A 16508-nucleotide genomic window follows, 5' to 3' on the forward strand; every position below is an offset into this window, starting at 1 on the left:
CCGCTTTCAACTCTAGGCGGTTGATGGACCACTCCGACTCCTCGGGTGTCCATAGACCCTGGGCATGCTTCCCCTTGCAATGTGCGCCCCAGCATTTCAGACTGGCATCTGTCACCACTAGGCACCAATCGGGGAGCGCCAGCGGCATTCCTCGCCGCAGCATGCTGTCTGAGAGCCACCACTCCATGCTGAGTCGGGCCGCAGGGAGCCAAGAGAGTCTGCATTGGTAATCCTGAGATACTGGAGACCATCTTTGGAGTAGAGCATACTGTAGAGGTCTCAGGTGCGCTCTCGCCCAGGGCACCAGTTCCATGGTGGCCGTCATCGATCCAAGCAGCTGGACAATGTCCCAAGCTCGAGGGCGGGGCACCTTCAGGAGCAGACGGACCTGATTCTGAAGCTTGCACCGCCTTTGCTCGGGTAGGTACACATTCCCCGAGGCTCTGTCGAACCTGGCCCCCAAATATTCTAGAGACTGCGAGGGGGTCAGGTGACTTTTGGCCAAATTGACGACCCAGCCCAGAGATTGAAGTACTGAGACCTCTCTGGCTGTTACATGCTGACTCTCTGCAGCGGAGTTTGCTCGAATGAGCCAGTCGTCCAGGTACGGGTGAACCCGAATACCCTCTCGCCTTAGAAAGGCAGCTACTACCACCATAACCTTTGAAAAGGTGCAGGGAGCTGTGGCGAGGCCAAAAGGCAAGGCCCGGAACTGGAAATGCTTTCCCATCACCGCAAACCTCAGAAACTTCTGGTGTGGGGGCCAAATTGGAATGTGCAAGTAAGCTTCTTTCAGGTCCAGAGACGTGAGAAACTCTCCTGGCTGTACTGCCGCAATGATGGAGCGCAGGGTTTCCATGTGAAACTGCCGCACTCTCAGGGACTTGTTTAATTTTTTAAAGTCCAGAATAGGGCGAAAAGACCCTCCTTTTCGCGGCACCACAAAGTAGATGGAGTAGCGGCCGCAGCCGTGTTCGGCGGGAGGTAGCGGGGACATGGCCCTTATCTGAATCAGACCTTGTAAAGTCTCCTCTACCGCCGCCCGTTTGGCGGCAGAACCGCATCGGGACTCCACAAACACGTCTCTTACAGGGGCGTCGAATTCTATTCTGCAACCGTCTCTGATCAGGTCCAAGACCCACTGATCTGAGGAAATGTTGGTCCACTCCTCGGCAAAGAGGGAAAGACGTCCTCCGATGACAGGACTTGAGCAGAGGGCCGGCGCACCATCATTGAGAGGGTCGCCCTTGAACTCCAGGCCTTGAGCCAGTGGCTGTGGAACATTTGTCCGAGCGAAAGGAGTTCCTCTGCTGAAAACGGGCACGAGAAATGAACCTAGCAGAACGCCCCTGGCGGTACCTTCGAGCTTCACGGAAGCGAGGTCTGTAAGAGGAGTGGACCGCCGTACCCTTAGAGGAAGGCCGAGGCCTATCTTCGGGCAAGCGCTGGGGTTTAGCCTCACCCAGGCCCTTCACAATTTTTTCCAACTCCTCACCAAACAGGAGAAGGCCTTGAAAGGGCAATTTCACCAACCTTTGCTTAGAGGCCATGTCCGCCGCCCAATGCCGTAGCCAAAGAAGACGGCGAGCCGCCACTGCTACTGCCATGTGTTTAGCCGAAGCTCTGACAATATCATAAAGGGCGTCAGCAAAAAAGGACAAGGCCGACTCCATCCGCGAAGCTACATCTGAAAAGGGCTCCGCTCCATCACCGGGCTGTTCCGCTGCCTGTTGCAACCAAGCCAGGCAGGCTCTAGCAGCATAACAACTGCATGCAGACGCGCGAATAGTGAGACCTGCAATTTCAAATGACCGTTTAAGTGCTGATTCCAGTCTACGGTCTTGAATATCCTTCAGGGCAACACCTCCTTCAACAGGGAGGGTAGTTCTCTTTGTCACAGCTGTGACTAGGGCATCCACTTTAGGCACAGCAAAGCGAGCCATATGCTCCTCACTCAGAGGGTATAATTGCCCCATAGCCCTGGAAACTTTCAAAGGTCCCTCGGGGTCAGCCCATTGAGTCGAAATAAGCTCTTGGATGGAGTCATGCAAAGGAAAGGCTCGAGCAGGCTTTTTGTTACTAGCCATCCTAGGATTCACAGAGGAGGCTGTGCCACTGGCAGGGTCCTCAATAGAGAGAGCCTGCAGGGCATCAGAAATAAGTGCTGGCAGCTCATCACGGTGGAAAATCCTCACGCGGAGGGATCGTCCAGATCCTGAGTCACTTCTGCACCAGACTCTGGCTCCTCAGACCATGAAGGCCTGCCAGAGTCCTCCGAATCCTCGCAGCCCGACCACGGGGGGGGGGGGGGGGGAAATGGAAATGCAGCACTCTCTGAAGGGGAATGAGCCCTTCTGCGCTTCATATTCTGCCAATTATCAGGGAATAATGCCTCAGAGGGCATACCCAGGCTAGAATCCACCGGGGGGGCATTAGAAGAGGCCCATGCCGGGCTTTGTGGGAGAGCTCTTTTAAGCGTGTATGCTTTATGCATTAATAAGACAAAATCAGGGGAGAAAAACTCACCCTGGGCACCCAGATCTCTGCCAGGGCTAGTAGCTCCCATATCAGCCTCACTCCGAGGCCTCCCCCCAGGGCTCAGGACTCTCCGTCTCAGCGGAGGTCGCGCCATGTGGTAAATTCAAAATGGCGCCCGCTGCCAGCTCAGAGCATGAAGAATCGTCACTCGCCATGCTCGGGCCGGCTCTAACGTCTGTACAGCACGATTTACAGAGCCCCGCTGCTGATCTGCGCTTGCCACACTTGGAACAGCGCTTTACTGTCTCCGCAGCCATCGCCGAAAACGGCGGTAAAATTCAAAATGGCGGTTCGCGCCAAAATCGCCCCGATCGCGGGCCCACCCCGGAGGAGTCAGAAAACACTCTTACCTCACTGGACCGAGTATCACAGCTCCGGTCCCACAGAAAAAGGCAAGGAAAAACCTCTGTTCCAGCGTCTAAGCGCCAAAGCGTGACGCAACTTTTTTTTTTTTTTTTAACGCTGTGAGGAAAGCAGAGGTAAATAGAACTCCGGAGGCTCAGGTGAGTGGGAAAGGCAGGGAAAGGGTGAACCTATGTGCTTGCATCCACTGTTGGTGGGGAAGGACAGGGAAAGCTAAGCAATGTGTCCACATCCACGGAGGTATGGGTAAGGCAGGGAAAGGGCGAACCTATGTGCCTTTAAAGTGAAGCTGCTATAGTCTCCAACACCCCTGCTAACAAATGGCAAAAGCACAGGAGCAACCTCCAGGCAGATTTTAGATGGAGCTCGAAGAAGCTGCAGCCACTCTGCTAGGGGAGATAGAGAATACTGAAGAGAGGCAGTGGAGCAAGCTGGTATGAGGCACTGAAAAAAGTGTGCTCTCTATCTCCCTCTGCTGGTTGATGGACACAACCCATCTGTAATGGCTGCATCTGCTTGATGACAAGGAAAAATCAATGTCTGATTTATTAACTAGACATGTGGCTAGTCCTTAATTGGTTTAAATCTTTTTTAGTTGGCAGGAAATATCTTGTTTCTGTTAATTCTAAAATGCTCAACTGAGCTAGATTGTTTATCAGGCATGCCACAGGGTTCAGCTCTTCCTGTAATGCTGTTTAACATCTTTGTGAAACCTCTGTGTAGACTCCTGAATAGTTTCCAGCTTACTTATAAAATGTATGCCGATAACATTCAATTTTTGGTGGAGGTTGGTAGCTCCTTTGATGATACTTTTAAATTACTTAATATTTGAATGCTGTTAATCAATGGTTGCAGGGTAAATCATCTTCACCTAAATATGGCAAAAACTCATATCTTGATTCTATCTGAGTCTTCAATCAACAGAATTATCATTGGTAATATGTCTATCCCAATTGTTAATTCTATGAGAAATCTAGGTGTCACGTTAGATTCTAACTTAATAATGAAATTGTATGTTCAGAAAGTGATTAAGCAAGAATCTTACTGGCTAAGGTTGACTAGGCAGCGATGTGATCTTCTTATTTTCTCGAACTTCCATTTAATTGTTCAGAGTATAGTTACGCCATGCTTCGATTACTGTAATGGTCTACTTCTGGATTTGTGTGGGAATATTTTAAGAGCCTTGCAGGCTGCTCGAAATGCTGCAACCAGAGTCCTTTTTGGATAGTCCTGATATATGCGTGTAACTCCTATTTTAAAAGCTTTGCACTGGCACCCTATTATTAGTTTTTAAAGTGACAAATAATTTGGTTTCTCCAGTATTTCCTCTAGTTTGAATACGTACCAACCTGAAGGCTTTGCAATCTTCTAGCACAGACTTTTAGAGGTGCTATCTTTCCAGGTTATCAAGTTTGATGAATATCGCAAGACTTCTTTTAAAGTTTGGGGGAATAAATTATGGAACGAATTACCTACATATATAAGGTCTTTTAAGGCCTTATATCAATTTAGGCAGAAACTAAAAACATTGTTATTCTTAGAAGAATTTGGTGACCAGCATGCCTCTGAATAGATACGAGTCCTATCGCCTATGGTAAATGTATATGTAATATGCAGTTAATGCTAGTTTGCTGTCTATGTGAGGATTCTTTAATGTGGTGTTTTAGGTGATGGTATCTATTTTTATAATGCCATGTCCATTTCATCTCTGTGAATGTACTTAATATAAACCACCAAGAGCTCTATGAATTGCGCGGGGTAATAAGGTTCTAAATAAATAAATTACATTGCAAGATTTTAGAAACAACCACACTCTCCACCTGTGGAGATGGTCCTTTAAAGTTGGACTATATATGCTTAATGTCTAAGTTAGCTGCTGTTAAATATGGTAGGATTCTGGCTTACCATAAAATATGGGTCACATATACTCTATGGAGATCCCAAAGAATAACTGCTGATACAGAAATCAATTCTCCTGCCTAGTTTATGGTAGTTTGTAAAATGATATGATTTTCCATGGTATAATGTTGGATAGAGAGCTAATGGGTGTGGGGGGGCAGGAGATTATAGGAGTGGGACCGTATTGATATTTAATGCAGCTATTGTATGGCAAAATGAACACAATAGAGTTCTAACAAGTTTTATATTCTGCTATTGAAATTGGAATAAATAAACTTGTAAAATAAAACAAAATTTGCAACTGTTTATGAAAAATAACATAGGAAGATGCCCAAGTTAGGAAAGATGGTAAAGCATTCCAAATATGAACCATTTGATAAAAAAAGACCTTCCTAAATCCTTGTGTACTGAATAGATTAAAACGATGGAAAATGTAAATACAATTATCTTTTAAACAAGATGAATGTCTGAGTGATTGAAAGATCAGACTAGAAAGCAGTTCAGGAACTGCACCATCCCAATCTAATTAATTGATTTCCAGAGAGACAGAAAGGTGGTAGAACTAGAGGTCATGAATTGAGGTTGCAGGGGGCTGACTCAGAAATATCAGGAAGTACTTCTTCACGGACCGGGTGGTAAATACCTGCAATGCCCTCCCACAGAAGTGGTGGAGATTAAAATGGTATCTAAATTCAAAAATGTGTGGGATAAACACAAAGGAATCCTGTATAGAAGGCATGGAACCAAACAAGCTTAGCGATAATTAAATGGCGACACCTGTAATTGGGAAGCAACGCCAGTTCTGGGGAGACTTCTACAGTCTGTGGCCTGATCACGGCTGGACAACAAGGCCAGTGCCAGGCAGGGACAAATCAAGATCAAGTATACGTATGTAGTATCACATCATACCTTATGAGTTTAATCTTGTTGGGCAGGCTGGATGAACCATACAGGTCTTTATCTGCTGTCATCTACTACGTTAAAACTAAAAAAACAGTAACACAGTAAACTCCAGATGGACTTTCGATGGCAGCCAATGAAGGGAATGCAAGTAGTACTTGGATCCTTTTAAGTAATGTAGAAGAAATGCCAGCATAGAGAGCATTGCAGTAATCCAACTGACATAATATTTGTGCCTACACCAATACAACAAACTGATTATCAAAAAATATGATCGAATAGCAATCAGTTGTTTAAGGATATTAACAAACATTTATCTACAGCAGTATTGGTTGTCCACAAGGTAAAAATATCATCCACATAGGAAAAAATCAATTCACCTCTCTCACCATAATACCACCATACAAATGTTAAACTTAGGCAATAAAAGGGGGACCTCGCATACATGTCTCCATGACTGAGAAAAAAACACCTTAGTCTTTAATCATGTAAGATCTCCACCCCCACCCCCCGTATTTTTGGGTACCAGGAAGTACTTGGAATAAAATCTCTTCCCTTTTTTCCTTGATGGAATGGGTTCGATCACCTTGGCCTGTAGAAGTAAAGAGTTCCTTTGAAAGCAATTTTTACACTCTTGGTGGGCAATTTGGAGGAGTTATTTCCAACTGTAGTGTGTAGCCTGCTTGGATAATCTTGAGAACCCACCAGTAAGGATACAAGGGTTCACCTCGCTTGGAAAAACATTCAGTCTTTCTCCCACTAGGTGGTCATCTACAACATCTACAGTTACTGAGGCAATGCTCTTCTGGAGCGCTCAAAAGCTCATCCCTTGTTTTGACTGGGGAGCTGGTTGGGACCTCTGTGCCCTCTCTGGCAAGAACCTTGGGTATCTTAGGATAGTAGAATTTGCATATAGTAGATGTGGAGGATACTTATGCCTCTGAGAACAGTAGGCTCTCCATTGCCCACTGGAATGTGGAGGTTGAACTAGGAGTGGGTCGAGCAGTGATTTGATGGACTCAGAGCACTTCTCAATGAGGTAGGTTACCTCCTCTACCATCTCACCAAAATAGGTTATCGCTCTGGCACAGAATGTCTGTCAGCTTCTCCTGAACCGCAGGTTCCAGGTCTGAGGCATGAAGCCAGGTGAGCTTGCTCAACCCAATACCCATGGTGGAGGCCCTAGATGCCATCTTGAAAGTATCAAATTTGCCAGGACTATGTACTTTCCACACTTTTGCTTTTTGGCTAATAGCTGACTGAGTTCCTCTGCCTCTCCCAGAGGCAGAGTGTCAGCGGGAGACAGACACAGCATTCTGCAAAAATTTCTTCCTAGAAGATTTCAACGTACAAGCCTCCCTCTTTGGTGCTTTTGAAATTAGATTCAATGGTAAGAAAGCTGGAGCTTCTCTAATCTGGGAGCCTTTTGGACTCTGTACATAGAGTTGACCTTTTTATTAACTGGATGTGCTGAGATTTGAGGTGGGGGCTGTCTCCCACTGCTTCCATTAATGGACATACACTAATGCTGCCATTAGCATGAGACCATTTTTAAAAATTACTACTACTACTATTTAGCATTTATATAGCGCTACAAAGCGTACGCAGCGCTGCACAAACATAGAAGACAGTCCCTGCTCAAAGAGCTTACAATCTAATAGACAAAATAATAAAGTAAACAAATCAATTGTGTAGAGGAAATATACAACCATTAAAGGTTGATTGAACATGTATTTTTACAAAACACTTGCTTCCACTGCATGTTTAGAGAAATACATGCATATTTTTCTGCAGATCTATATGTATTTTGTAAAAGGCTTTGTGTTCAGTTTTGTAAAATGGCCAGGAAATTGTGAACATCCCAACCTGAACGAATGTCTTATTTCTGACTTAGGGCTTAGAGTGTGTGGTTCGTGCTGTTGTGCCCGATTTTTTCACATGCTGAAAATTACTACAAGAGCACTTACCGACACCTATTTGTAGGCAGTAAGGGCTCCTGCATTACCCATGCGCTAACCAGTTTGTAGATGCACTGATTAGTGCAGGAATGCCCACTCTCTACCCCTGACACAGCACCTCAAAAACGTTTTTTCAAAAAATTATTTAGCAAACAAACAATTAGCACACACACATTCAAAACTATCTTGACCATTTTTTGCTGTGTTAGGCGCGCATTAACACCTAACGCAGACTAGTAAAAGGACCACAATGTTTCTAGGGGCCAAGGGTGGAGAGTAAAGTCAGCACTGTGATTTGCTTTCTGTCCAAGATGGAGAACACTGTCTAAGCGGGAAGATTACAGCAGATTATCCACAAGGCTTAGAAGCCCCAAAGATGACAGCATTAGTTAGGGCATGAAGCCAAGGATTTCATGACATAAAAGTGAACAGGTCATATGCAACATTCAGTTTATAAGAATAAAGAATACACACCATAATACCACCTAGTGATAACATGCCTTGCTCTAACTTACGGGCTGTCAAAACAATACAAAACATTTTAAAAACTTGCATACACAAACTGTGTGGGTAGAACAGATACTTTTCCATATGGCAAGACCAAGAACTCAGGAAAAAAAACACAATTACATTTGCTCCTTCCTTGTTGGGGGAGGATGGGAGGTTACAACTTATTCCTCTTCCATTGTAAGAGTTAAAGTTAACTCTTTTTGCTCATGTCAGAATAGGACTGCACTGTAAAAATAACCTACGAAAAATAGGTAGGTCAACATTCAGGCATCACAGTCAGTGTTTCTTTCAAACATTGGTTACCGAGTCAAATATCTGGATATTCAACACCACCAGCACTGAATGTCTAGTGAAGAGTCAACAGCAGAAGTTATCTGCTAAAGATAACTTAGGATAGCTTTCAATCTGTTCTAAGTTATCCGGATAGTAGACTGAATATTGCCACTATCCAGATTGAGGCCAATCACTGCCCTCACTCTGTCCCAGTACTATATGCATAGGGGGCAATTCTATAACAAGGCACTAATGTTTATGCACCCATTACGAACATAAATGTTTATAATAATGGCATTTGCACACATATTAATTTGCATGTAAACGCCAAAATTCCATATATAGAATACATTATGTGCTAAACAGCAACATTTACAGGCTAACATTTATGCCTTACTATGCCAAAATGTTAACACCAAATGCCTGTTTACGCTCTATTCTATAACTGAATCTGAGCGCCCAGATACCATTATAGATTTTGCACTCTGTGCCCTGCATTTTAGCACACAAATTTGGGCAACATTTATAGAATTGCCTTCATAGTGCCAACGCAGTCTATAAGGTTATTCAGAGGCACTACCCAGATCAGTGGTGGGCATCCTGTGGCCAGCAGGCCAAATGCTGCCCGCCATTGAATGTTATGCAGCTGTGAGACCACAGAAAGCATACACAGAAAACGTCATTAACCAGAGTTTTGACAATTTTAAATAATGTATTTTGCACATATTTTCAGAATTGTCTCTCAAGCAGTTTGTTCCCATTGTTTTAGTTAACATTTTACTCATTTATCACAAATGGTCTATGGAGCTCTATGCATTTCTGGTTCCAACATTATATGCTATATTGGTGGTAAGCTACAGTAGGACTTGAACCAGCAACTTCTGGATCTCGGTGCTTGCTCTCAGCTGTCTGCTTTAAACATTATTTATTTATTTGTATCATTTGTATCCCACATTTTCCCACCTATTTGCTATGTGTATAAAGGTTGCCCATTCCTGAATATCTTGGTCAGCAGCATTTTTCAGGATAGTAGGCACCCTCACCAAGATAAGTGCGTCTGAACCCTGGCTCAAAAGTTCTTAGAGGGAAGAAACATTTCACACAAAACATTTTTAAGTAAGCAATAGAGGGAGAAATGGAAATTACAATCTAATACTATGACTAATTGCTGTTGCTTTCTTCTCATGCTTAATTCCGTCGGTGTCAAACTGCCATTTTAAATTCACAATGGAGATGAGAAATTATTACTAACTTGTGACTGAGCATTATGAACAGTGTCAAACTCTTCACACTTCTTACAGGCCTCTGCTAATACAGTCCTGTGAATGGGATCCCACAGCTTCTCTTTCCGCTCTCTCTGTAAAAAATAAAACACAAACTTTTAGAGACTGAGAGAGCATCATAATATAGTAAATATTAGAAAACAAGGTTCTGTTGTCTCAGTCTTTCTATTTGTCCCTGTCTAGATGACAGTCTGTCACAGTTCTCAGGCAGCCTAATCCAAATCAGTTTTGTCATCTTTTTTTTTTGGTACTCTTGTCATTCCAAGCAGTTGAGCATATTGGGCTAGATTCTATATATAGCGCCTTAAAAAAAATTGCCCCCCCCCCCCCAAAATACACCTAGGCGTATTCCATACACTACGCCTAAATTAGGCGCAGTTTATAGAATATGCCTAGCGCCCCATCTGTTCGACTAAATTTAGTCACGCAGTTGGGGCAATCAGCAAAGAGTTTACACACTGTCTGCATCAACTCTGATCCCTTGAAAAAGCCTAAGCGAAACGGGAACCTATCAGGATTTGGAGAGTTTGCAGCATGCTGAGATAAGTGACCCAATAGAGAGAATGTTATTACTAATTGCCTGTCATAATAAGCATTAAAAAAAATAAAAAAAAAATACAACTTTTAAAAATTTTAAAATAAATTTTTTTTTTGTACAATTATAGATACACATTTGGTTGGAAGGGGGTTTTTGTCAATGATTAAGCCAGTCCCAAAACAAATGGTTTAATCCACAGATTGAATGTTGATTGTGTGAATCATGACCCTGTAACGAGTATGAGACTTTTTCTATTGTGGATTAAAAACTGGTTGAAGGATAGGAAACAGAGAGTGGGGTTAAATGGGCAGTATTCACAATGGAGAAGGGTAGTTAATGGGGTTCCTCAGGGGTTTGTGCTAGGACCGCTGCTTTTTAATATATTTATAAATGATTTAGAGATGGGAGTAACTAGTGAGGTAATCAAATTTGCTGATGACACAAAGTTATTCAAAGTCGTTAACTCGCGACAGGATTGTGAAAAATTACAAAAGGACCTTACGAGACTGGAAGACTGGGCAGCTAAATGGCAGATGACGTTTAATGTGAGCAAGTGCAAGGTGATGCATGTGGGAAAAAAGAACCCGAATTATAGCCACGTCACGCAAGGTTCCACATTAGGAGTTACGGACAAAGAAAGGGATCTGGGTGTTGTCGTCGATAATACACTGAAACCTTCTGCTCAGTGTGCTGCTGCGGCTCGGAAAGCAAATAGAATGTTGGGTATTATTAGGAAAGGTATGGAAAACAGGTGTGAGGATGTTATAATGCCGTTATATCGCTCCATGGTGCGACCACACCTTCAGTATTGTGTTCAATTCTGGTCACCGCATCTCAAGAAAGATATAGTGGAATTGGAAAAGGTGCAGCGAAGGGTGACTAAAATGACAGTGGGGATGGGACGACTTCCCTATGAAGAAAGACTAAGGAGGCTAGGGCTTTTCAGCTTGGAGAAGAGACGGCTGAGGGGAGACATGATAGAGGTATATAAAATAATGAGTGGAGTGGAACAGGTAGCTGTGAAGCGTCTGTTCACGCTTTTCAAAAATACTACGACTAGGGGGCATGCGATGAAACTACAGTGTAGTAAATTTAAAACAAATCTGAGAAAAGTTTTCTTCACCCAACGCGTAATTAAACTCTGGAATTCATTGCCGGAGAACGTGGTGAAGGCGGTTAACTTGGCAGAGTTTAAAAAGGGGTTAGACTGTTTCCTAAAGGACAAGTCCATAAACTGCTACTAAATGGACTTGGGAAAAATCCATAATTCCGGGAATAACATGTATAGTGTCACGTCTGTGGCCGTGACCACCCTCAGACTTACCTTGTTCCTGGGGGTCAGCTTCCTAGCTGGCTCCTGTTTCTTCTGTCTGTCCTTTCTGAGCTAGCTCTGGCTCTCTGTGCTGGCTGCATCCAGCAGCATGACACTAATTGCTTCACTATACTGCACCTGTGGGTGTTGCCTGGGTTAGCTCTCTCTCTCTCTCTCTCTCTGTGCTGGCTGCTTCCAGCATGACTCTAATTGCTTCACTACACTACACCTGGGTGTGGGAAGCCTCTCTGTGTTTCACTGTGCTTTCTGCCTGTTCCTTGGTTTGTGCCTGAACAGCCTCCGTAGTTACTTAGAGATTGCTGCAGCTGCGCCTCTGGTGTTGAAGGGCTTTATTAAGCACTTAGAGACTGCAGCCTTTGCATTGTCTAAGGTCCCTGGTATGTTAGAGTGCTCTGTGCACTGCTACATTGTCCAGTTCAGTGTGAGTTCCTAGTGTATGACTAGTTAGCTTGGGCACAGCTTTGCTTGTTAGTCTGTGTTCAGCTTTACTAGTTCTCCTGTGTTTGCTCAGTGTGAGTTCCTAGCGTATGGCTGGTTAGCTTGGGCACAGCTTTGCTTGTTAGCCTGTGTACAGCTTTACTAGTTCTCCTGTGTTTGCTCAGTGTGAGTTCCTAGCGTATGGCTGGTTAGCTTGGGCACAGCTTTGCTTGTTAGCCTGTGTACAGCTTTACTAGTCCTCCTGTGTTTGATTAGAGTGAGTTTCTTGTGTATGACTGGTTAGCTTGGGCACAGCTTTCCTGTTAGCTTGTGTACAGCTCCTAGTCTTCTTGTGTTTAGCTTTCTGGTTTTCCTGTGTGTGTTTTCTTTTGCCTCTGGAGCTTCAGCCCTAGTTCTGTCTGTTGCCAGTACTCCTTGTTACTGGAGCTCCAGCCATAGTCTTGCTCCTTGACCTGACCATTGCCTGAATCTGACTACTCTCTGCCCGCTGTCTGACCTGCCTACTGCCTGAACCCGGACATTCCCTGCCTGTCTGCCTTGCTTTCGCCTAGGTGCCTGGGGGCACTTCTGTATCCTGACTCCAGTTGTTCCTGCCTGCTAGTTCCAGTTCCGGTTTTCCTGTAAGCCCTGCCGGCCGCCCGAACCTGAGGGCTCAACCCTCGGGGAACGGTGGCTAAGCGTAGGTGAAGCCTTGGTCCAGTGTGTTCCCGTCCAGCAGGTTCCGGTCCCGTAGGTTCCAGTCCAGTGGGCTCCATTCCAGTGTGTTCCAGTCCAGCGGGCCCCACTCCAGTGTGTTCCAGTTCAGTGGGCCCCACTCCAGTGTGTTCCAGTCCAGCGGGCTCCACCCCAGTGTGCACCCGTCCGGTGCGTTCCAGTCCTGTGTATTCCTGTGCAGAACTCCAGTCCGGGGTTCCAGTCCATTCTTGTCTCTACCTTGAAGGTGACCTTGCCTGCCACTGCCGCTCCACGGTAGTGGCCCAAGGACTCATGAACCCAGTGCTCCCGGGGAAAAAGCCTGACAGAATGCCAAGGTCCTCGAGAACGCGACATATAGAATGTTTGTACGTTTGGGAAGCTTGCCAGGCGCCCTTGGCCTGGATTGTCCGCTGTCGTGGACAGGATGCTGGGCTTGATGGACCCATGGTCTTTTCCCAGTGTGGCATTACTTATGTACTTATCCTACATACCAAAACTGTAGTGAACCTACGGACTAACTTTTTTTGGAGTTAAGAGCAATACCTAGTCACAAGACTCAGGGACCATTACTGCAGGTTTCCAGAAGAAGCTTGGATGCATGGCACATGGCCAAGGACCATTGCTGCAGGACCAGATTAACTATGTTGGGGGTTAAGCAGTGTCTGTCAGTGAAAAATCATGACACCAAATCCCAGCTCTGGTTCTGACTGAGCGGGACATAGGAAAAGGAGAAAACTGCCACATAAAACATAAAATAAAAAAAAGGTTATCACCTGCGCAGTGTCATTTCCTCTCCGCCTCCCACCATGAACCTTTCCTTTAGCAGTAGGGAACACTGCAAGTCCTAATTTTAGTAGAAGCCTTAAGAATCTATGAAGGCAGAGGTTGGGGGCTGTGGAATGAGAGAGGAGCTTTGAGGGGATGTAATATATTTATTTGTATCCCACATTTTCCCCACCTACTTGCAGGCTCAATGTGGCTTACAGTATTCCATCATGGCATTCACCAGTCAAGAGTAAGGAAACAGTTGGTATTACATATAGAACAAGTATAACATAATAGAGTTAAGCAATCCAATATAAAAGAAAACAGTATATAATATATATATAAGAAAATATATAATAAACTGCAACTAAACAGTAAGCCTTTACATTATTTTTTAATATGTCCAGCACAGAGGCATTGTTACCTTTTATGCTGGTTGTACAGTGCTTTACAACTACAAGTAACTCCTTTCTCCTGAGCTGCCATAGCTTGCCTGCATTCCTAGGCAACAGTGGGGTCAGCCATGGAAGAAATAGATGGAATGGTTTCATCACACCAAGACAGCACTCACTAATTCAGCTGAACAGAACCACATTGAAAAAAACACTAATAATCCTTTCTAGGAGCCCTTTTCAAATCTTCCTACATAAATGCAAAGCCTATAGGTACTTTTTATCTGCGGGCTTTGTACCAGTTTTCAAAGGGGAGTTCAAGCATGCTCTCCTGAGAACTGTTCCTGGAAATTTGCCCCTATCTTGTCTGCAGATGCATATTCCCTTTTGAAAATAAGGCCTGAAGATTTGAACATTTATAATTTACAAGCATTTTGTACCTTCTGTGACAAGCCACTAAGCCTACTAACGTTTTACCCAGCTAAAGGTATGCTTTTAATCTTTCATATCTTGTTAGTTGAGTGAGGGCTGGACAATTCCAGACAATTTATCAAGGTAAATTACATTCTAAAATCTTCACTTTTTTGATAAGAAAAAATCCTTACTTGTTTGACAAGGATGATGGTTTGCTTTTAGTTTTCAATGAATAATGTTTTTTAATTAGAAACTATTCTCATGCTAAACTTAAACAGACTTAATAAAAAAAAAAAAAAAAAGGTATACCAGTCACAGATAACTGCAACTAATGCAAACAGAACTACTAAAAAGAATAAAAATAAAGAAATGGAAAAGTACTATTACCTGCATTCTCTCCTTCAGAGCTTTTGGATAGAAATCATAGCCATTTTTAATGCCTATGTGATATTTTTCTGATGGATTTATCCAAGGGGTGGGTATCTGTGAAAGAAAAGTTGGACATGTTGAATTTCAGTTGTTTCCTACTGCAATACCATAGACCAGTGGTTCTCCACCTTTTTTCAGTCGAGACACACCTGACAAGACGATGCTCACATACATGACACATTACATACATGACTCTCAGGGGCATTTGGTCTGATAAAGTATAGAAGTTCTTTCGAGTTAAACGTAAGCATGGTGTCCACACAAACCTGATTTCCCCCCCAACAACAGGTGGAAGTTACCATACAAAATGTTTTTTCCCCCGAGTCTCATGACATCTGAGTAATAGCAACATAAATCTCTCCACTACCAGGCACATTATGAATTAACACAAAACCTGAAAAAAAAAAATCCTACCTCAACATAGATATAACAAACCTACTATACAACAGTAGAACCAATTCCAACGATTCAAACAACATGAGCCCTACCTAAGAATAGAAAGCACTACAAATTTTTAATGGGGCCATAGAACACCAATACACCTAATACGTGAAAAACAGAACAAGTGAAACTGCTACAGAAACTACTTGCAAAGAGAATACCACACCTCAATCACACACAAACCCTCAATCAAATCATAGAACAAGGGATCACAAATTAGAGATATATATTAAGTGCACGTTGAATAAGCGCATGCTCTGTTTAACTGCATGCCGTACTTTGGTCCCGTTTTTGGCGCCATCAATTTCTAAGGGGACAAACTTTGGTTTAGCGCACCACTGATAAGTGCAAGATTCGCTTATATGCATGGTTTAAGACCGCTCCTTTGCAGGAAAGCATGCATAAGCGCATGCATGGAATATGGAAGCCGATTGGCACGTGACAAAGGGGCGGTAAATTTGAACTCTCGTTGGTTAACTGCCACAGGCAGAATAAGCGAAAGAATGTTGTTAAGAGTGTATACTGGAGTCATCGTAGTCGCGCAACTGTAAGACTAACACTAGCTGAACGAATAGAAGTTCTTAAAAAATTAGAAAACAAAGTCAAGCATCTATTGCTCAAGAATATGGTGTCAATCCCAGTCAAATTTCACTTATTTTGAAACAGAAAGATCAGCTTCTGGAAGACTGGCAAAACAATACAAATCCACAATGGAAACGAATACGGGCGGGAAAAGCTGAGGATGTAGAAGATGCTCTTCTTGGGTGGTTTTCTAAAGTCAGGAGCACACAGTTTCCTGTCAGTGGTCCACTGCTTATGGAGAAAGCTAATCAGCTAGCTGAAAGTCTTGGACTAACTGAATTCAAAGCCACTGTTGGATGGTTGGAAAGATGGAAGGAGAGGAACAACATAAAATTCAAGAAACAGCATGGTGAAAAACAAGACGCTGATGACTTTGGTGCTGAAAATTGGGTTGTTTCAGTTCTTCCTACCATCTTGAACGAGTACGCACCTTGTGACATTTTCAATGCTGATGAAAACAGTCTCTACTGGCAAGTGATTTCTGATGGAACACTTGCATTCAAACATGCCGAAACTACTGGAGGTAAAACGTCGAAGGACCGACTGACAATCCTCCTTTGCTGCAATATGGATGGGAGTCAGAAGTTGGAAAGACTCGTCATTGGAAAGAGCAAACAGCCCCGTTGCTTCAAGAATGTTAAGCGACTTCCTGTGTCATACGAGGCTAACGCAAATTCATGGATGACTGGGGAAATTTGGAAGCACTGGCTAAAGAAGTTGGACACTAGAATGCAGGAACAAAAGCATCAGATTTTG

General features: G+C 43.7%; 1 protein-coding gene across 1 annotated transcript in view; it reads right to left on the reverse strand.

The window, feature by feature from the left end:
* TPP2 (tripeptidyl peptidase 2) overlaps positions 1–16508 on the reverse strand; it is a 321173-nt gene that overhangs the window by 285561 nt on the left and 19104 nt on the right. Inside the window, 2 exon segments of the mRNA XM_030201336.1 lie at positions 9694–9798; positions 14688–14783. Of these exon segments, the coding sequence (XP_030057196.1) occupies positions 9694–9798; positions 14688–14783 (201 nt within the window).

Source organism: Microcaecilia unicolor, chromosome 4, assembly GCF_901765095.1.
Source record: "Microcaecilia unicolor chromosome 4, aMicUni1.1, whole genome shotgun sequence".
In the NCBI taxonomy this organism is placed as follows: Eukaryota; Metazoa; Chordata; class Amphibia; order Gymnophiona; family Siphonopidae; genus Microcaecilia; species Microcaecilia unicolor.